Source organism: Leucoraja erinacea, chromosome 5 (assembly GCF_028641065.1).
Source record: "Leucoraja erinacea ecotype New England chromosome 5, Leri_hhj_1, whole genome shotgun sequence".
NCBI classification, from domain to species: Eukaryota; Metazoa; Chordata; class Chondrichthyes; order Rajiformes; family Rajidae; genus Leucoraja; species Leucoraja erinaceus.
The window spans coordinates 21684400-21707260 of NC_073381.1; the positions used below are offsets into that span (position 1 = coordinate 21684400).

Genomic DNA, 22861 nt, shown 5'->3' on the forward strand with positions numbered 1-22861 from the left:
TCTGGCCTCGGCTGCTCTAAGGAAAACAAACTCAGCCTCTCCAGTTCCTCCTCATAACTGAAGCGTTCCAATTATACCTTAGTGTTGGGAAGCAACGTTCAACAGCTCATGAACTAAACCCTGAATTTGAGAGTGATTTTAGCCATCTAGATGTAACGGAACTGCTACCTATTATCCTACAACAATCGAGATCTATCACTCGTATAATAGTGTGGAAACAGGCTTTTTGACACAACTTGCCCACGCAGGCCAACATGTCCTAGCTACATTAGTCCCACCTTCGTCCATATCCCTCCAAACCTGTCCTACCCATGAACCTGTCTAATGATCTGTAACGACCAAGTTTGATTCTATTCAGGTTTTGTACAGTATATGATGAGTTATTTCCTCTTTGAATACTGACTCTGGCACCTCGCCAACAATAGATGGACAATCAAGGCTGTGTGGTCTTCTCATTGCAACTGTCGGGCAGAAGGTTGAATCGCCAGGCAGGTGCCTGAAGTCCCACACCACCAGATTCAAGAGCATCCACCTTCTTCCAATTATCAGCTTCTTGAACCTATGGCACAATCCTCATTCTTCCTTGAAACAGCCCGCCTCTGTAGAGCGGCACAGTGGTGCAGCTGGCTGAGCCACTGCCTCACAGTGCCAGAGACCTGGGTTCAATCCTGACCTCAGGTGCTGTCCGTGTGGAGTTTGCATGTTCTCCCTTTGCTCGCATGTGTTGTCTCAGGGCGTCCCGGTTTCCACCACGTCCCAAGACGTTGGGTACTTTTAAAGCGGAGATTGATAGATTCTTGATTTGTTATGACATCAAAGGTTATGGGGAGAAGGCAGGAGAATGGGGTTGAGAGGAGAAAATAGATCAGCCATGATTGAATGGCAGAGTCGACTTGATGGACCGAATGTTCTAATTCTTATCCTATAGCTTATGCTCTTACGGTAAATTGTTCTCTGTAAATTGTCTCTAGCGTATCGGGAGTGGATGAGAAAGTGGGATAACATAGAACGAGTGTGAATGGATGATCAATGGTCAGCAGTGTCTCAGTGGGCCGAAGGGCCTGTTTTCATGATGTATCTCTAAACTAAACCAGACTAAACCTCTTGCCCTACCATGGACTTGTTTTCTAATTGTGTTTGCACTGACGGTTTGATTTTGTTTTTGCAGTCTATTTCTTTTCATTGTCTTTTTGTAATTTAAATACAACTTATGCATCATTTGTATAGAATTTATATTTTGTGCATTGTCTGCATCTACATACATGTGCTGCTGCTGCAAGCACAATTTTTTTTATCTTACCTGCACCGCACCCTGCTTGCACAAATGACAATAACTTGACTACTTGATTTAATGCCCAAAAAATTCCACTCCTTTTTGTCTTCTGCCCTTTATGAACAAGAAAGTCATATTTTGCATTCTTTTGGTATCCTCCATAATTTAATGAGCTTTGAACGATCTAATCCAATGGCTCCACAATCTTTGCATCCACTTCCTTTAAAATCATTTGGCAATGTTCCAACATGTCCCAGTGATTCGTCTGCCTTGAGCCCAGTGAGCTTATCCCTCATTATAGGCTATTTGGAGCTCATCAGTTATCTTGGGGAGAAGTTAAAATGTGTAGGAAAGAACTGCAGATGCTGATTTAAATCGAAGAAGGGTCTTGACCAAAAACATCACCCATTCCTTCTCTCCAGAGATGCTGCCCGGCCCGCTGAGTTACACCATCAATTTGTGTCTATTTTCGGTTATCTTGGGGATATTTGCGGAGTCCTTTACGAAGAAAACACGGCATTGAAATGGGCACAAGAGACGTTCTTACCATCAGCATTAAAAAATACCAAGTCGCAGATTTCAATAAAAATCCCAAAAGTTTAATAAATCAACCATTTTTTTCATAAACCCCTCTGTACAAAATTTGTTAAAGATAGCAGCTGAAATTCAAAAATGTTTCTATTTCTGTGCCTTGAATATAATACAGGAAACAAGAGAGAAGCATTTGATACAACACATTCAATATTATGTGCAGAAAGGAACTGCAGATGCTGGTTTAAACCAAAGGTAGACACAAAAAGCCGGAGTAACTCAGCGGGACAGGCAGCATCTCTGGAGAGAAGGAATGGGTGGTGTCATGGGTCAAAGAAGGGTCTCGACCCAAAATGTCACCCATTCCTACTCTAGGCAGAGATGCTGCCTGTCCCGCTGAGTTACTCCAGCATTTTGTGCCTGCATTCAATATAATCTTTGTTTATAACCAGTGAAAGTTCCGGGATCATCCCATCGCAGAAATGATGATGCTCAGTTTCTCAAGAATACTGGAGGATGTGGAGGCTGAGGTTTCCCTGAATGTGCATATTCAAATATCATTAGTTCAGTATGTAGAGCACTGGAGTAAAATGGAACGAGGTCTATCAAGGCAAACATAGGGGATTTGAATGGAGAGCAGACACACATGGAAATAAAGGGTGCACAAATGGACATTGAACTATGTTTAAAAGTGTGGATTTATATACAGGGTGGCACAGTGGCACAGCAGCTGCCTCAACCAGTGTCAGGCACCCGGGTTCAAACCTGACCTTGGATGCTATCTGTGTGGAGTTTGCACATTCTCCCTGTATTGGGTTCAATTAGGTTTCCTCTGGGTGATCCAGTTTCCACCCACATCCCAAAGACGTGAGGGTTTGTAGATTAATTGTTCCCTATAACATTGCCCCCAGTGTGCAGCGAGTGGGTGAGAAATTGGGATAATATAAAACTCGTGTGATGGATGGTCAACGTGGACTCGGTTGGCCGATGGGCCTCTATCCATGTCGTATCCCTGAACTAAACTATGTTTAAAATGGATTTGGACACAGTTTCCCTGGTAATTGCTGACCCCCACAATTTAAACTTGTTCAGAGTCACCAAAATAGATTCTTGAGTTTCAGCGTAGAAATGTATCCTTAACTGCATGTACTGCATGCACAATATGGTGGTGTAAATAATACTCCACATTCAAAATTTGACTGTCTGTGTGAAGGACACTGAACATTGACATTGAGAGCAACTGACTGAGGGAGAATTTCCCCGAGGGTGAGTGCCTGGACTAAAGGAATCCAACTTCTGTGGGGTAGAACAGTGGAAGTCGTGTTCACGGATGGTGTGGAGGGCAATGGTTGATGCACCATGGCTCACTGTCCGAGGGAGAGAAGGCACAGGTGTTGATGTGGCAGTGGGAGAGGAAGGGGCAGGGTCTGGGTCTGAGTCTGTGTCAGTGGGAGACCTCCCTGCCCTGTCCTGCCCGTCCCTCCTGCACAAGTGCTTGCTGCTCCGCTTAAACCTCTGCCCGTTCCTTCCATCAGCTCTGCTATTCTAAGTGGGTCCTGCAAAAGACGTCATGTCTCACAATGTGTGAGCCCAAGAGAATGGCGGATGCAGAGGCCCTCCCTCCTCCTCTCCCACACTCACTGTCACACTCACTGACCGCAGCCTCTTCGTTGAACTGTGAGCCACTGTGAAGCGTGAGTTTAGCAACAAATGCTAAACAGTGAGTCTCCCCTTGAAGACCAGTCACAAAAGATGCCGTGTGACACAGCTCAAGACCAATGGGCACAGGTGCAGAGCTAGGCCACTCGGCCCATCCAGTCTGCTCGATCATTCGATCAAGGCAGATCTATCTTTCCCTCTCTATACCATTCTCCTGCCTTCTTCACCATAACATTTGAACCCCTTGCTACTCAATGACCCATCGATCTCCACTTTAAATATAAACAATGTCTTAGCCCCATAGCAGAATGTGGCAATGAATTCCACAAATTCACCACTGTCTAGCTAAAGAAATTCTTCCTCAACTCCATTCTGAAGCTACTTTCTTTTATTCGGTGGCTGTGCCCTCTGATCCTAGACTCTCCCATTATTGGAAGCATCCTTTCCTCCTCACCTCCATTCTACAAAAGATGCTTTTGTGGAAAACTGGCATGTCAGTCAGGAGTGGCAACACATTCGTTGTCTTCAGGTGAAGTTCTGGGAGGAGTTCTCTGGTGAATGCTGATGTTGAGTTCTTGAGAGTGTGAGCCAGTGTCCCAAGAAGCAAGAGGTCCCACCTCCTGTGGCAACAAATGCTAAACAGTGAGTCTCCCGCTTGATGTCAACATCAGTACGACCTGTGGATATCCCCAACCTGGAAAGGTTGGAAATTGAAGCACAAACCAATACAAAATACCATTCAACTTCTCCAAAGAGTGCCAGCAGGCATCTGATGTTGAGAGAAAGTATACCACTACCTTCAGACAATTGTTTTCCTCCTTGATTTCATATCATTTACACAGGGTGATCTTCTTACCTAAATTGCAGCTTACCTAATGTTTTTGGCTCGCATACCTCATAGAAACTAGGTGCAGGAGTAGGCCATTCAGCCCTTCGAGCCTGCACTGCCATTCAATATGATCATGGCTGATCAACCAACTCAGTATCCCGTACCTGCCTTCTCTCCATACCCCCCCGATCCCTTTAGCCACAAGGGCCACATCTAACTCCCTCTTAAATATAGCCAATGAACTGGCCTCAACTACCTTCTCTGGCAGAGAGTTCCAGAGCTTCACCATTCTCTGTGTGAAAAGTATTTTTCTCATCATAGACATCTCTATAATACTCAAGCGTCTCAGAGATTTGGCAAAATGTGCATCCCCAGTTAGTGAATGCAGGAGTTCACACCTCCAGTGCAATAAACAGAACAAGAATCTCAAATACTGAATAGATGGCATTAAGTAATCCTCACCTTCTCAAAGAAAATATTGTACAATGAGTTCAAAACATAAAACCAGTTGAACAGAAATGTTTGCTTTTTGCAGTATCTCCGACATCATTTTTGCATTTTAGACCGAAGCCTTCAAAATACAATCACATTTAGTGCAAGCTTACCACGTTATATTTTGGGTTGCTGTTGATGTGTTAAATTTGTTAACATCAGCATTAGTGTGGCATAAAAGCAATTTCAGTGGAAAAGATTTTAACTTCTTATTTTTTAGGTTTGAATGTCCCCACAAACTTCTGCATAAATTTTTCAAACTTGTTTTCATGATGGGGAGCTGCTGGCCGAGCATGATTTCCTTGAGTCGTAAACAATCGTAAACTCCGGCGTACATCATTGGCAGCTGCGGTATTGTTGCTGCTCGTTAGTGGACGTCTTGGCAATGAATTTGAACCTGTTTCTTCCAGTGTTGGCTTACTATTTGGTGTTTCGTATTGCTTTTCAAAACGGCTGAAGACTCTCCGCTCGCTGGGATTGTGCTGCGTTTTTGTGGTGTTGATTTTGGGTTGGGCCTCCTCGGTGTTGGTCCTAATTACCCGAGAAGTGTATGATACAGTGGGACTGGTACTTGTGTTCTCCTGTCTGATCTGCACTTTTTCTGTGGAAAATCTTGGAGTGGACTCATCGCCCATCGACCTAAAATCTTTTGCATGCAAGTGGGTCTTTGCATTTTGCTGCACATTCTGATTGGATCGAGCAACTTGTGGAGTGTTTGAGGAATTTGAAGATATGCTCACTGTCTTAACACTTTCCTCATTCCCAGTAAGATTTATCCTATCGTGACGGCCATCTTCTGAGGTCAAAGTATCAGTGCTGCTACTCGTTTTGTAGGATGCAACGGATCCTCTGCTTCTCAATCCATGATCTCTCTTCTCAGTCGAGATGTTGAGTAGAGATCGGATTTTGTCTGAGCTCTTCCGAATGAAGGTCGAATGTTGGTCATGCGTCTTGCCGTTTCTCTCTAAACGCCACATCCTTGGAGATTCATTCCCCTTCATATTGCTCAGAGCTGGGATTGATAATGTCCTGCCAACAGCGGCGTTCATGTTTGATGTGGGCACTGCTGAGCTTTGTTCATTCGCATGCATTTGGAACTTCTGATTAAAACTATGTTGACGTTGGAGGTTGGAAGTTTGATTCAACTCGGTGTCACTTTGGAAAGCCTTTAATGCTGCAGATCGATGCTCTAACACTGCCCCAGCTTGTGCATTCACATAATTCTGGGAGTTACTTTTGTCCGTGTTAAACAATGAATGTATCGTTTTGTTCGCTGCCAGGACTTGTGGAATTGCTGGCATGGAATCTGAACCTATAGTTGAAGATGTTGATTCTGAGTTATGACTTCTGGTGCCCTCCTCCCCTACTTGAGGAGCCTTGTATAGAATTGAAGCACGCAACCTGGAATGCACTAGATTTGGATTGGTATTGATTTCTGCTCTGCCCATTAATTCTGAATGTTCTTGCACTCTGTGGCCAATGGAGTTCACTCCCCTGTCCATCATGCTGGGAGCCTTATGTTCTAATGGGTCAATGATGGAGTTTGTTTGTGAAGCATTGGGTGCATTTAAGTAACTTTCTATCCTCCAGTTCCGCAGCCCTGTCCTTTTCATGCTCGCCAGGGTGGGCAGCTTGTGGGTGGGGGCCAATTGGAGCATATTGGGCCCGTGGTAAGTGTTCCGCATTCTTGAACTCCTATCGAAATTTGGCATATTTCTTTCCTGAGTCCGCTGCTCAAAGTATTTCCCATGTGTTCGTTGCATAAAATCACCTCGGATTGAAGAACCTATGCTTTCATTTTCCTCCAGTAAATTATGGCTGCTTCGTTGAAATAAGGGTCTGTGATTTGTCGATTGATTCAACAAAAGTCTGGCAGATGTTTCTTGCTGCTCCCCAGCATAGCTGTGCCTTTTCCAATAATCACTCTTCTCAAAAGCCTGGTGACGACCCACTCTATTCGTTGGATCCATATGATTTGTAACAAAAGGCTTGGTGTACACAGTCCGCGGGTTCATTTTGTTGCTGATGTTATCCCACTCATTTTGCTGTACATTGCGTCCTACATTAAACTTTTGGTACAAGGTGTCGAGGGTGTGTCTCGTGGGGTTCGTTCGGCTGAAAGGCTGGTGCAGATTGGAAGATGAAACATTCGACTTCACCGAATGTTGGTAAATGTCACGGCTAATTCCGTTTTGAAAGATCTGTGGTTGCCTTTTCTCTGCCGTATTTTCTGTCGAGAACATGCTGGGGATATCAGAGCGGGCATATATTGTCCGAAACTCTTCGTCGTATGATTCCACGAGCTGCCCAGTGATCACCTGCACCATACTAAGGTGTATCTTTTCAAAGGACCACATGAAACTGAAAAAGAATAATTCATTCATTTTAGTTGCATAAAGACCTGGCTCTCGTACATCTAAAAGAAAATTATGTAAACATAATTCAGAATTATGTAGCCATGCTATGGTAAAACTCCATTATTTGCCACATTTGAGATGTTGCTTATATCATATTAGCCAATACAAAATGTGTAGGAAGGAACTGCAGATGCTGGTTTAGACTGAAGATAGGCATAAAGTGCTGGAGTAATTCAGTGGGTGAGTTACCCACTGAGTTACTCCAGCACTTTCTGTATACGCAATGTTCTGTTTATTTCAGTATTTAGTTTATAATTACTTCAACAACCTTTTAATTCATAGAAACATTGAAACTAGGTGCAGAAGTCGGCCAAAGAATTCAATCTTGGTTTCATCAGACCAGAGATTCTTGTTTCTCATGCCTTTTGACAAACACCAAGTGGGCTGCCATGTGGCTTTTACTGAGGAGTGGCTTCCGTCTGGCCACTTTATGATGAAGGCCTGATTGGTGCAGATATAGTTGTCCTTCACGAAGGTTCTCCCATCTTCACAGAGGAACTCTGGAGCTATGTCAGAGTGACCATCAGGTTGTTGGTCACCTCTCTGACCAAGGCCATTCTCTCCCAATTGCTCAGTTTGGCCGGGCGGCCAGCTCTATGAAGAGTCCTGGTGGTTCCAAAGATCTTCCGTTTAAGAATGACGGAGACCACTGTGCTTTTCGGGACCTGCAATGCTGCTAAAATTATTTTATACCCTTCCCCAGATCCGTGTCTCGACACAATCCTGTCTCGGAGATCTATGGACAATTCCTTTGCCTTCATGGCTTGGTTTTTGCTCTGTCATGCACTGTCAACTGTGGGACTTATATAGACAGGTGTGTGCCTTTCCAAATCATGTCCAATCAATTTAATTTACCACTGGTGGACTCCAATCAAGTTGTAGAAACATCTCGAGGATAATCAATTGAAACAGGATGAACCCAAGCGCAATTTTGGGAGTCATAGCAAACGGTTTGAATACTTAAGTAAATGTGATATTTCAATTATGTATTTTTAATTACATTGCAAACATTTCTGAACACATATTTTCACTTCCTTATTCGGAGGTACTGTGTGTAGATTCATGATTTAAAAAAAATTAATCCATTTTAAAATAAGGCTGTAATGTGACAAAATGTGGAAAAAGTGAAGGGGTCTGAATACTTTCAGAATGCACTGTAAGTGACCAGTTATTGCACAGCCACTATGTAATATAAGAGAATTATTGGCGTTCACTGTAAATTTACAAATAAATCTCCATCTGAGAGTGAGATGAGAGTCTCACATGCAGAGCTTTAAGGATACCACCTGAACTCTTAGCCTGTACTAATTTAAAAAATGTTTTAACTAAAGGACAAATGACTTCAGAATTAAGGGACAGAAGTTTAGGGGTAATATGAGGGGGAACTTCTTTACTCAGAGAGTGGTGGCGGTGTGGAATGAACTTCCAGTGGAAGTGGTGGAGGCAGGTTCATTAGTATCATTTAAAAATAAATTGGATAGGCATATGGATGAGAAGGGAATGGAGGGTTATGGTATGAGTGCAGGCAGGTGGGACTAAGGGGAAAAAAAATTTGTTCGGCACGGACTTGTAGGGCCGAGATGGCCTGTTTCCGTGCTGTAATTGTTATATGGTTATATGGTTAAATCAGTATGTTTAGGTTGCTCGATCAATATCATTATGCAATAACATGACTAATGCATTGACTTTACACTTTACATTTTAGAGATGCAGCGTGGTAACAGGGCCTTCAGCCCACTGAGTCAGTGCCGACCAGTGATCACCACATGCACTAGCACTATCCTACACATTAGGGATAATTTACAATTTACAGAAGCCAATTAACCTACAAACCTGTTTGTCTTTGGAGTGTGGGAGTAAACCGGAGCACCCGGAAAAAACTCACATGGCCACAGGGGGAACGTACAAACTTCGTAAAGTCAGCACTCATAGTCAGGATCAAAACTGGATCCCTGTCGCTGTAAGCAACTCGACCGCTGCACCACAGTGCCACCCCTGCGCGCACTCTGCCACATAGCTAGCAACATTAACTATTAATAGCCGTGCAGGTAATTCCATGGACTGTGCAGTGAAGAGGCTAGATCCGCTGCCCTCCAGCAAGGGGGAAGGGGGGTGCCAGAAATGTTTTCATTTACAGTGCTCTCCATAATGTTTGGGACAAAGAATCATCATTTATGCCTCATGCCTCTGTACTCCACAATTTGAGATTTGTAATAGAAAAAAAAAATCACGTGGTTAAAACGCACATTGTCAGATTTTAATAAAGGGTATTTTTATATATTTTGGTTTCACCATGTAGAAATTAAATCAGTGCTTATACATAGTCCCCCTCTTTCAGGGCATCATAAGGTTTGGGACACAACAAGGTTTGGGAACACAGTAGTTATGTTTACATTGTGTTGCGTATCCTTTGCATGCAATGACTGCTTGAAGTCTGCGATTCATGGACATCACCAGTTGCTGGGTGATGCTCTGCCGGGCCTGTATTGCAGCCATCTTTAGCTTATGCTTGTTTTAGGGGCTAGTCCCCTTCAGTTTTCTCTTCAGCATATAAAAGTCATGCTCAATTGGGTTCAGATCGAGTGATTGACAATGGCCTCTCAAGAATTGACCATTTTATAACTTTGAAAAACTCCTTTGTTGCTTCAGCAGTATGTTTGGGATCATTGTCTTGCTGTAGAATGAACCGCTGGCCAATGAGTTTTGAGGCATTTGTTTGAACTTAAGCAGATAGGATGTGTCTATACACTTCACAATTCATTATGCTACTACCATCAGCAGTTGTATCATCAATAAAAGTAAGTGAGCCAGTACCTTCAGCAGCCATAAATGCCCAGGCCATAACACCCCCACCACTGTGTTTCACAGATGAGGTGGCATGCTTTGGATCTTGGGCAGTTCCTTCTCTCCTCCATACTTTGCTCTTGCCATCACTCTGATACGAGTTAATCTTCATCTCATCTGTCCACAAGACCTTTTTCCAGAACTGTGGTTGCTCTTTTAAGAACTTCTCAGCAAACTGTAACCTTGCCATCCTATTTTTGTGGCTAACCTGTGGTTTGCATCTTGCAGTGTAGCCTCTGTATTTCTGTTCATGAAGTCTTCTGCGGACAGTGGTCATTGACAAATCCACACCTGACTCCTGAAGGGTGTTTCTGATCTGTTGGTCAGGTGTTTGAGGATTTTTCTTTATTAAGCTCACCAGTGCTTTCTTTCTTCTTAATGATGGGTTAAGACATGTTTTTTTTAGGTTAGAGTAGATAAGGGGAGTGGAACATTTGAGGTGGTTGATGTCAGCCACAAATGTCTGAAGAAGAGTCTCGACCCGAAATGTCGCCTATTCCTTCTCTCCACAGATGCTGCCTCACCCGCTGAGTTTTTGTCTACCTTCTTAATGATGTTCCAGTTGATTTGGGTAAGACTGAAGTTTGTCTGATATCTCTAACAGTTTTATTCTTGTTTCTCAGTCCTATAATGGCTTCTTTGACTTTCATTGGCACAACATTGGTCCTCATGTTGATAAACAGCAATACAAGTTTCCAAAGGTGAAGGAGAGACTAGGTACTGAGAGCTCTCTTACACCTGCACGAAGGAGGCATTTAAACACACCTGAACAATTGCAAACACCTGTGAAGCCATGTGTCCCAAACAATATGGTGCCTTGAAATGGGGGGCTATGTATAAACACAGCTGTAATTTCTTCATGGTGACACCAAAATGTATAAAAATGGCCTTTATTAAAATCTGACAATGTGCACTTTAACCACATGTGATTTTTTTTTTCTATTACAAATCTCAAATTGTGGAATACAGAGGCAAATCAATAAATGATGGGTCCTTGTCCCAAATATTATGGAGGGCACTGTACACTTCCCTGAAATTGCTTCAACTCTGGAGTTAGTCTGCTTCAGGAGATTCCAATCTCAAGGCGAATTACACTGTAATTGTACAAATGTTGGCTTTTGGTGACGCAGATGCTGAAATCTTGAAAAAGGCTCGAGATAAAAAAAACAAAGACAAATAGATGTAAGGCAGGGAGAGAAGCAAAGCGAAATTGAAGTGAAAGAAGCTAGAGGAAGGGATAGCATGCTCCAAATTCTAACCAGTCTTTGAATAAGGAAGCTCCAGCTGAATTATTCATGAGATTTATTGATGATTTTTATGTTAATATTTCCGGACACAAGTTTTTAATCTTCCTTGCATGTGTTATCTAGTCAAAAAATGAAAACTTACCTGTATGTTCCATATACCACTGTTTTGCAGTCCACCAACAGAAACTTCTCCATCATCTTTCCATGGAACTTGCTTCCCGATCTGCAAAGATAATCTAATCCCTTGACTGTTCGGATCCTAATATTCTGTTGAACGAAGTTTGAGTTGAAATTAGAAACAACTTCAATCCAGCAGTATAAGATAAAGGGTAAAATAAAGATCAAAATGAAACTTCACGAGCATTTAGTTAATAATAACAACCATTTTCAGAAATATCTGTTATTTTTTTGGTATGTGTGAGCAAGGAGATGGAAACATTGCAATCTCTGGGTCCAAGTCCAAGTCACATCACTTGCTTTATAACAAACCACAACATGGTTGCCGAGTTCAAATGCTAGACTTTCGTATTTTGATTTCTCAGTCTGATAAAGGGTCTCGACCTGAAACGTCACGCATTCCTTTTAACCAGAGAAGCTGCCTGCCCCGCTGATTTACTACATACGAAGAGCAATTTACAGAGACCTATTGACCAACAATCCAACATGTCTTTGGGATGTGGGAGGAAACTGGATCACCCGGAGAAAACCCGCGAGGTCACAGAGAGAACGTGCAAACTCCCCATAGAAAGTACCCGAGATCAGGATCGAATCCGGGTGATATGGGCAGCATCTCTTCTAGCTGTACCACTGTGCCACATAATTCTTTAAGTCCTGACATCTCTGCAAATACACAGCGCCTCTGACCATACTATGATGTAAAAGCCTGGATTATGAGATCAGTTCTCTCGAGTGGGATTTGAACCTCAATCTTCCAACTCAGAGTGGAAGTGCCTCCAACTGAGACACAATGAAACCCATATAATGCAGAAGGAAGCCATGTGGTCCATCAAATTCATACCAGTTCCCAACAGAACAGATCTCATCAGCCCATTCCCCTCTCCGCTTGACCCTGCGGCCTTTCTATTTATTCTCTCCTACGCACCCGTCTTATTTTACTTTGATACTTTTTTGGCATCGATCTTTTACAGAACGATGATTTACATGATGATGATGATTTGGTGATTTACAGCAGTAAATTATCCCACCAACTCACTCAGGTAACCAGAGTACCCGGAGATCAGGATTAAACCCAGTTCCTGTAGCTACGAGTCAACAGCTGCACTAAATGCACCACAATGGAGGTAGGACTACACAGTGGAGATCCCGCAGCAGCCAGGGGAGTAATTCATATGTCAGGGGAGCGATGCTGCCTGTATTAGAAGGTTTCCGCTACAGGGAGAGGCTGGGATGTTTTCGCTGGACTATCAGTGCTTGAGGAGACTTATAGTACATACAATTATGAGAGGCATAGAGTGGACAGTCAGAGCTATGTACCCAGGGTGCAAAAGTCCGACACTGCAGGTCATAGCTGTAAGGAGAGAGCGGGGAATTTTAATAGATGTGCAGAGCGGGTTTTTTTGCAAAGAGAGTGATGACGGCCTAGAGCACATTGCCCACGGTGGTGGTGGAGGCAGATACGATAATGGCATTGAAGAGGTTTTTAGATAGCCCCATGAAGTGCAAGGAATAGAGGGATATGGATCAGGTGCAGGCAGATAAGATCAATTTAACTTGGCATCATGTTTGACGCAAACATTGTAGTCCTAAGGGCATGTTCCTGTTCTATGGACTTCCGTCCTGTCTCCTGAACTCACATAATGGTCGAGATCGAGGTCGTTAGCTACTTGATTGTCCACCGTCCTTGTCAAGCAATATATAGTAAACTCTTTGGACATGGGACCTCTGAACTCGCTACTTTAATGTTTAGCGTGTAGGTGACCTTGAAATTTTGCAAAGCCTTCAATCCTGGTAGGCCAATGGGCCTGTTTCCATTTTGTATCTTTCAATTTAATTCAATTCATTCTTCTGGTACACACCTTGTGGGAACACCCCTGAATAATCAGACTTTACTTTTCAGGTTCCAGTCCTTTGTTCTGAACCTCCCACCAGTAATAAGTTTACCCTATTGACTTTTTCAATTAACTTAAACACATCAGCTTGTCAACAGGCGAGGAGCAATTTTGTCAGTTAAATGAGATTAGTTTTGCATATTCATAATGTTTTTTACACATGGCCCCACACTGAATAGGTAGTCAACACGCTCTGACTTCTGAGTATGTTGCTGCGGTAAAATCAATAGCGCACGATAATTTGAGGGCGGAGGTAAATTCCAACATAGTGGTTGCCAAGGCAAATAAAACGACTTTTACTCCAGAGCATGAAGCAACAAATAAACTGTAAACTGACTCACAACACAAGCATCACCTTGTTTTTAGTTTTGAGATACAATGTGGAAGCAGGCCCTTCAGCCCAACAAGTCCATGCTGACCTTCAAGTTCTATGTCATCCCACTTTCACATCCTACACACTAGGACCTGCAAACATGCACATCTTTGGAATGTGGAAGGAAACCGGAGCACTCGGAGAAACCACTACATACAGACTACAGTACCACAGACTACAGTACCACAGACTCCACCCACAGTCAGGATCAAACCTGAGTCTCTGGTACTGTGAGACAGCAGCTCTACTGCTGTGCCACTGAACTTCCCCTTATTTTCATTGGCTTCTCCATATGAACAGATACTTTCACAACACTGTTTACGTATAGCTGGTTAAAAATGAAAGCAAGGCATTCCATTGTCTGAGACAGGAGAACCTGAAACGTTCTAGAGTTTCAAAGGCAGATACTTGAATAAAGCCAGAGATGAGGAATCAGAAAGTGTGAGATGAAAGGAGTGAAGAGTGTAAATGGTGAAGCCAAAAGAAGGAATATAGGTGTAGGTGGAAGAAGGGAAATAGGTGCAAGTTCAGGTGGGATACAGGTGAGATTGCAGTGGAAGAAATGGGAGTGTGGGGGAGGAGAATGGAGCCAGAGTTGTTAGAGGTTACCTAAAATTGAAGAATCCAATGTTCATGCCATTGGGTTGTAAAATAGGAGGTGCTGTTCCTCCAGTTAATGTGTGGCCTCTCATTGGCAATGGAGGAGGCCCAGGATAGAAAGGTCAGCATGGGAATGGGAAGGGGAATAAAAATGGGAAGAGGAGCTAAAATTAACACTGAAGAAAGGTCCCAACCCGAAACATCACCTTTCCAAGTTCTCCAGGCTGACCCGCTGATTTACTCCAGCACTGTGGCCCAGATCACAGAAACAGGAAGAGACCATTTAGCCCCTTTGACCTTGCTCCATCATTCATTGGATTCACAACAGATCTAGGACTTTAATTCCAAAAAAACCTTTTAAAACATTTTTTTTTTAAATAAACCAACATCTGCAATTCCTTGTGTTTAAGAAGGAACTGCAGATGCTGGAAAATCGAAGGCACACAAAAAAGCTGGAGAAACTCAGCGGGTGCAGCAGCATCTATGGAGCGAAGGAAATAGACAACGTTTCGGGCCAAAACCCTTCTTCAGTCTGAAGAAAGGTTTCGGCCCGAAACGTTGTCTTTTTGCTTCGCTCCATAGATGCTGCTGCACCCGCTGAGTTTCTCCAGCTTTTTTCTGCAGTTCCTTGTTTTTACATCCCTGTCTTACTTACCTTGAGACCTTACCCCCAGATACTGATCTTTAGGTACCGCAGGTGTTTTCCCCTTGCTGATTTATTCATGATTTTGAGCACATGTATGAAATCTTCCTCTACCCCTTGGATAATAACCTAGCTGTCCAATCGTCCACATAAGTCAAGTTTCTAAACCCCAGTCTGTCACCCAATGGGTCTGAAGAAAAGTTCCCACCCAAAATCCCTTTTTCTCCAGTGATGCTGCCTGACCCGCTGAGTTATTCCAGCACACTGCTGAGTTACTCCAGCACTATCTTCCCAAAGCCCCAGTCAAGCAAATCTCCTTGATCCCTTCTCTATAGAATTATCTTCATTCCTAACTCGTTGATGTTCCAGAATTGGAACAAATCCAGTCAAATCCTTCACTTCAGCGGGACCATCAGACGGCCATGGAGCCCAGGCCAATGGGTATTGTTAAAGTAGAGATTGATAAACCCTTGATTAGTACGGGTGTCAAAGGTTATGGGGAGGAGGCAGGAGAATTGGGTTGAGAGGGAAAGATACATCAGCCGTGATTGAATGGCGGTGTAGACTCAATGGGCCTAATTGTCTAATTCTGCTCCTATGACTTAAGAACATTGGAACTTCCCTCCCACGTGGTGTTAAATCAGTTTTCTCAACCTACATTCATTCCATCCTCGAGCTTCACAATTTAAAACTCTTCCATCTTTCAGTCCCACACCTTTGTCCCACCATCTGCCTATCAATAGCCTCCTCGCCGGTATCCACCTATTACCTTCCAGGCTTTGTCCTGCCCTTCCTCGAGGGCGAGTCCAGAACCAGGGGCCCCAGTCTTAGAAAAAAGGGGAGGTCATTTAAGACTGAGGTGAGAAAAAACTTTTTCACCCAGAGAGTTGTGAATTTATGGGATTCCCTGCCACAGAGGGCAGTGGAAGCCAAATCACTGGATGGATTTAAGAGAGAGTTAGATTGAGCTTTAGGGGCTAGCGGAGTCAAGGGACATGGGGAGAAGGCAGGCACGGGTTATTGATAGGGGACGATCAGCCATGATCACAATGAATGGCGGTGCTGGCTCGAAGGGCCGAACGGCCTCCTCCTGCACCTATTTTCCATGTTTCTATGTTTCTTCCAGTTTCCTTCCCCCACCTCGCCAAAACAATCAGTCTGAAGAAGGGTCCCGACCCAAAATATCACCTGTTGCTGTTCTCCAGAGATGCTACCTGAACCATTGGGTTACTGTGCATACAAGGAACTGCAGGTACTGACTTACAAAAAAAGACACAAAGTACTGAGGTAAGAGAAGTGGAGGAAAGTTCCTCGTTTCTAGAATTTTCTCAACCAATTTATTTACTTTCAAAAGGTTTCAGAATGGGCGTGAACAGGAGCAGTTAGAGTGAGAACTGACACAAAGGATCATGCAGTGCAGACAGGAAAACGTGACCAGTAGGTGTGGCTGGGTGTGTCCTCTATTCCCAGAGGTGAAAGAGTAAAAGAGAACAAAGAAACTATTTGAGCTAATATTGCAGATTAATGACTGATACAGACAGTGAAAACAAGATGGAGGCACAAAGGAACTGCAAATGCTGGTTTACAAAAAAAGACACAAAGTGCTGGAGTAACTCAGCGGATAACATGGCATCTCTGGAGAACATAGATAGGTGACGTTTCAGGTTGGGAATCTTCTTCAGACTGATTGTAGCTGGAGGGGGGGGTGGTGGGGGAGACAGCTGGAAAAGACGCGAGTGAGAGGTGGATACAGGTGAGGGGAGTTCAATGGAAGGATGGGTGGGCCAAGGCTAGAGATGAGAGGAGACAAAAGGTTGGGAGTTAGGAAGAAAATAGGTGTAACATTTCAAGCCAGAGGAAGGGAGATGAGGGAAGCAAAAGCCTGAAGAGAGAAAGAGAGATAGCGGGGAAGTCACCTAAAGTGGAAAAAGTGCAAGTAAATTCCTGCTCCAAGACCATTTGGGTCCCTGGCTGGTGAGAAGAGAACAAATAAGAACATAGAACAGTAGAGCACAGGAGTGGCCCGTTGCGCCCACAATGTTTGTGCCGAGCGTGATGCCTAGCTGAACCGATCTCATCTGTCTGCACATGATCCCTCTTTCCCTGCATTTCCATGTGCAGATCTAAACGCCTCTTAAACACCACTCGTATCTGTCTTCACCACCATTACTGGCAATACGTTCCAGGCCCTCACCGCCCGCCGTATAAAAATGCTTTCCCCTCACATCAACATTAAACCTTCCTCCTCTCACCTTATAGCTATGCCATCTAGTGTGGCATATTTCCACTCACCCTGAGAAAAAGGTTCTGCCTGTCTACCCTATCTGTGCCTCTCATCATTTCATATTGAAGGGGCAAGGCTCGCCTGTGGCCGCAGGGGAAAGTGGCTTTAAGGAAGGGATTGTTAGTGGGAATGGAGGAGTGGGCCAGGGAACACCAAAGGGAAGGGTTCCTGCAAAATGCTGAAAGAGGTGGGGAAGATACACCTGGTGGTGCAATCGCTTTTAAGGTGATGGAAACTGTGGAGAATTATATTCTTAGAATAAAGGGGAGGCATTTAAGAATGAGGTGAGAAAAAACTTTTTCATCCAGAGGGTTGTGAATTTGTGAAATTCCCTGCCACAGAGGGCAGTGGAGGCCAAATCACTGGATGGATTTAAGAGGGAGTAAGATAGAGCTCTAGGGGCTAGTGGAGTCAAGGGATATGGATAGAAGGCAGGCACGGGTTATTGATTGGGGACGATTAGCCATGATCGCAATGAATGGCAGTGCTGGTTCGAAGGGCTGAATAGCCTCCTCCTGCACCTATTTTCTATGTTTCTATGATCCTTTGAATGTGGAGGCAGGTGGGGTGGAACACGATGACTAGAACTCCTTGCTCAGTTTTAGATTTCCAGCATCTAGAGACTTTTCTAAAGTTAGGTTTTATAAAGGCTGGTTAGACAGTGTCTGGAGAACTGTGCTCAGTGGAATGTCATGTCATGTCAATCTGCAATCTCCCTCCATATTTGTTCTTCTAATTCCCGTTGACTATTCGGGGGTCTGTAGTACACCCCCAATAAGGTCATCATCCCTTTGATTAATGTTTCTCTACATTCCAGTATGGTCCTCTAAACCCCATACTAAAGGGGGTGTAATTTGCATAATATGCAAATTAGCATCAGCCATTAGAGAAAGTTAATATTTCATAAATTCAGGAACATAACAACTTGTCTAACTGGTAGCAGTGAACCAGCTACTTACAATGAGAAAAAGCATGATGGCACGGATGTCTATCCAATAAAAACTACATCATACTGTCTTACATTCATGTGAAGAAAGGAAAGATGAATGGTCTACGTTAATTGCAGGCAGAATAGCATATGCTCAGGATCCGATTGCAATTGATGCAGTGTTTCATCAAAGCTGTAATGTAAACTTCAGGACTGGAAAACAAATTCCTCAGCAACATTCTTCTAGACTAGGTAATATTGCAAAGAAACAAAGGCTTGGGGGACCGAAAGATGTAGAAAGACATGAAGCATTCCTGTGGGTTGCAAAGTACCTGGAGGAAAATGATGATGAACAAATTATAATAACAGAATTGATTGAGAAAATGGTGACATGTCTTAAAGGTTTAGAGGTTGCAGCTTATGGCTTTACACATATGAAAAGTAAGCTGGTGGAACATTTCAATGACAATATCATAATCACCGAGCTGAATGGGAAGCCAAATGTTGTAACCTTTAGACGAACAGCAGCAAATATTCTCCATGACTTTTACCAGGAGCAGAAAAAAAGAGGAACCCGATATGGAGAAGATACGAATAATAAACACAAGCTTATCAAGGGTGACATAAAGGCATATGTTAATCTTTTTCATAGATTAAAACATGGTTTTGGATACTTGAATTGCTGCTTATATTACAAATGACACTGGAGAATATGAATTTTCTCTAATGGCAAAAGCTAATTTGCATATTATACAAATTGCACACTTTCCCATGTGAGGATTTTTTAGGACTTTTAGTATGGTGTTTAGGAGACCATACTGTAATTCACTGCAGTGAAATAAATTAGTTTGCAATTAGTGGTGGGTGAAGGTACTACTTTGACTAGACTACCTCACCCGTCTCTCCTGAAGCTCCTGTACCCCGGAACATTGAGCTGCCAGTCCTGCCCCTCACTTAACCGGGTTTCGGTCATGGCTATATCGTCCCAGTCACTCGTACCTATCTATGCCCCGAGCTCATCTACCTTGCCCATCAGGCTCCATTGCATTAAGATATGTGCAGTTCAAACCAACCCTCCTTCCTCGCTCTCTGCCTTTCACCTGCCTATTCTGTCCACTAACTTTTCCCACACCATCCTTCATACCTACTTCTAGCCTCTCACATGCCTCTGTCCTGCACAAGATCCCACCCCCCTGCCAAACTAGTTTAAACCCGCCCATGTAGCAATAGCAAACCTTCCCACTAGGATGTTGGTCTCCCTCCAGTTTAGGTGCAACCCGTCCCTTTTATACAGGTCACCCCTGCCCCGGAAGAGATCCCAATTATCTAGAACTCTTAACCCCTGCCCCCAGAACCAACTCCTCAGCCACACATTCATTTCCCCTATCTTCCTATTCCAACCTTCACTAGCACAAGGTACCTGAAGCAATCCTGAGATCATTACCTTGCAGATCCTGCTTTGCAAACTTCTGCCCAATTCCATAAACTCTTGTTGCAGAACCTCCTTCCTCTTCCCATTTACATCGTTTGTGCCAACATGCACAGCAACCTCCAGCTGCTCCCCTTCGCTTGTGAGGATGCTGTGCAGCAGCTCCGAGACGTCCTGGACCCTGGCACCAGAGAGGCAACACACCATCCTGGATTCTGCTGCAGAATCTCCCATCTGCACCACTACGGCTCTGCTTGACGTCACTCTTCCCCGTTGAGCCTCGACACCAGGGTTGAAATCACAGCCCTAGCTACCACTCAATCTTGTAGTGTTGCCCGTTCCCAAGAGGGTGTATCGGTTTTCAGTAGGTACCGCCACCAGAGTCTCCCTGCACTCCACGTTTACTCCTCTTTCTCAGTCACCCACCTTCGCTCTTCCTGTATCCTTGGTATGACAACCTCACTGTGGATTTTGTCCAGGAAACTCTCGTTTTCCTGGATGGCCCTGAGGTCCTCCAACTGCTGCCCCAGTTCCCCAACACGTTTATTCAGGAGCTGCACCTAGACACAATTTCTGCAGGTGTAGTTTCCAGAAGCATCAGCAGTGTCCTTGACTCTGTGGAGTTTGTATGTTCTCTCTGTGACTGCGTGGTTTTTCTCCGGTTTCCTCCCACATTCCAAGGACGTGCAAGTTTGTAGGTTAATCGGCTTCTGTAAATTTCCCCTAGTGTGTAAAATGCAAAAGTGGGATAACCTAAACCTAGTGTATGGGGAATCAATGGTTGGCATGGACTCGGTAGACCAAAGGGCCTGTTTCCAAGCAAGTGTCCAGTGCCCGTACTACCCAATCTACCAGGGCAGAAGCAGCAGGCATATGGCAACATCACAACCTCCCTTTCAAGTCACACATCATCATCATTTTGGGCATGTTGCATTTGTAATGAACAATGAGTCATAAACACGTGGCCAAAAGGCTGAAGCGCGATTACCGTACTCCTCTTCTTTAATATCCTCTATATACTCACCAGAGAGACCGAGGGCCAAAGATTTGGTTCAAGAATCATGTCGGCAGCACAATGATTGGCAGCTCTCACACTTTACACAATAGATTTTCACTGTACCTCGGTACACATGACAATAAACTAGTTTGTACAGCGTTTCAGAGTCCTCGGTTTGTGTATGCTTTGCTGTTCCATCGACGCGTGGGAAATAAAATTGTGGACCAACTAATTTGTACCCGGACACTCCCAAGCAAGAAACTCTTACCATGAGCCTCTGGAGGTGAACCCCCTGCTTCTCACACATGGTGGTGAAGTGTTTGAAGTTGGTGTCATCGAGCACAATGTAGACTGGAACACCTCTGGCAGCTGTATCCAGCACTTCCTTGAAGATGTCTACATCAGTAAACATATCCATCACTATTGCAACGACCTGTTCAGAAAACAAACAAAAAAAATCCAGGAATCTCGTTAGTCTTTGGCACTGAAACTTTCAATTATTACCTCAATTTTCCAATTATATCCTTCCATGGAAAACAGGAATAATAGGTTTTGACTGAAATTATGAAATGGAGCAATATATCTTATCCCAGGCAAAGTCTGTTCCAACTAGCATAGAGATAGTGACTGATACAACTGAACTTTCTTAACAACTTAATGAGTGTTTGCTCCAGTGGAAAAGATAACAGAGAGTTTATTACGAGTAATAAAGAGTGTTTTATTGTCATATGTCCCAGATAGAACAATGAAATTCTTCCTAACTGCAGCACAGCACAATATGTAAACAAGTACACTGTAAACAATATGATAAACGAGAGAAGATAAAGTTTGCAGTGTATATATACGCACAAGCACAAGTACACACACATATTATATATATAAATATATCTATACATATACACACATACACATATACACATACTCAAAAAACAGACAATAGTAGTGCAATAATAATAATTAGTCTAATTTAGTTCAGAGCTTATTTGTTGTCATGTTTAATAGCCTGATGACTGTAGGGAAGAAGCTGCTCCTGAACCTGGACGTTACAGTTTTCAAGCTCCTGTACCTTCATCCCGATGGCAATGGTGAAATGAGTGTGTGGCCAGGATGGTGTGGGTCTCTGATGAAGCTGGCAGCCTTTTTGAGGCAGCGACTCCGATAAATCCCTTCAATGGTGGGGAGGTCAGAGCCGGCGATGGACTGGGCAGTGTTCACCATTTTTTACAGTTGTTTCTGCTCCTGTGCGTTCAAGTTACTGAACCGGGCCGTGATGCAACCAGTCAATATGCTCTCTACTGTACACCTGTAGAAGTTCAAGAGAATCTTCTCTGACATACCGAATCTCTGTAATCTTTTTAGGAAGTAGAGGCGTTGATGTGCGTTATTTATTAGTGTGCTGGATCCAGGAAAGATCTTCGGAAATATGCACGCACAGGAATTTAAGGAGTTTTTAACGCTCCACCATCGAAGGAATTTATCGGAGTCACTGCCTCAAAAAGGAAGTTAGCATCATTGGTATCATTGATATAAACAGGATTGTGGGTCCTCATCCTTCAACATTCAGTTAATTGGTTTTACTGATATTGAGCCAGGTTGTTGTGCTGGCACCATTTGGTCAATCAGTCGATCTCACTTCTATACTCCGACTCATCATTATTTGTAATTCATCCAACAACGGTGGTGTCGTCGGCGAACTTGAAGATGAACCTGAACGGAAACCTCTGGTGACCTTGCCTGTGACCCAAGGTTTCTATGAGTCACCGGAGGTTTTGGTCACTCGCCTGGAAAGCCTTGACCGAAGCGTGAGCTGCATCAACTGGAGAGCAGAGGAAGGGGGGGGGGGGGGGGGGGGGGAAGGAGAAGGAGTGGCGGCAGTTTAAAGAAGTTTAATAAAATTAGCGGGCATTTTACCTTCTGGTGGGTCCTTCTAGGTCGTGAAACTCCAATGAGCCAATCAAAATGGCCGGTCAGCGAAAGAGATGGCCTTCGACTGCCTGTAAGTAAATAGTGACCACACTCCACTGGCTTCGACCAAACGACAACCGATTTTTAGTCGAGGCCGGTTTTGATTTTGTTGAAATAATAATAGAAGAAGCCTCGACCACGCGGAAACCACTTTCGACCATTAGGGAGAGTGACCAAAACCTCCGGGAACCTCATGGAAACCTTGGGTGGGGCGCAAGGTTCGTTTCCTAAGTGGGACAGGGGCATAACAATCCTTGTCAAGGATGCATTCAACCCCCCGT

At 43.8% G+C, this 22861-nt stretch overlaps 1 protein-coding gene across 1 annotated transcript in view; it reads right to left on the reverse strand.

Annotated features, from left to right (window-relative positions):
* Positions 1 to 207: 207 nt before the first annotated feature.
* fam83b (family with sequence similarity 83 member B) overlaps positions 208 to 22861 on the reverse strand; it is a 31836-nt gene continuing 9182 nt past the window's right edge. Inside the window, exons 3-5 of the mRNA XM_055635224.1 lie at positions 20884 to 21048; positions 11435 to 11559; positions 208 to 7145 (exon numbers count right to left, since the gene is read on the reverse strand). Of these exons, the coding sequence (XP_055491199.1) occupies positions 4994 to 7145; positions 11435 to 11559; positions 20884 to 21048 (2442 nt within the window). The 3' untranslated portion in view covers positions 208 to 4993. The remainder of the gene's footprint in view (positions 7146 to 11434; positions 11560 to 20883; positions 21049 to 22861) is intronic.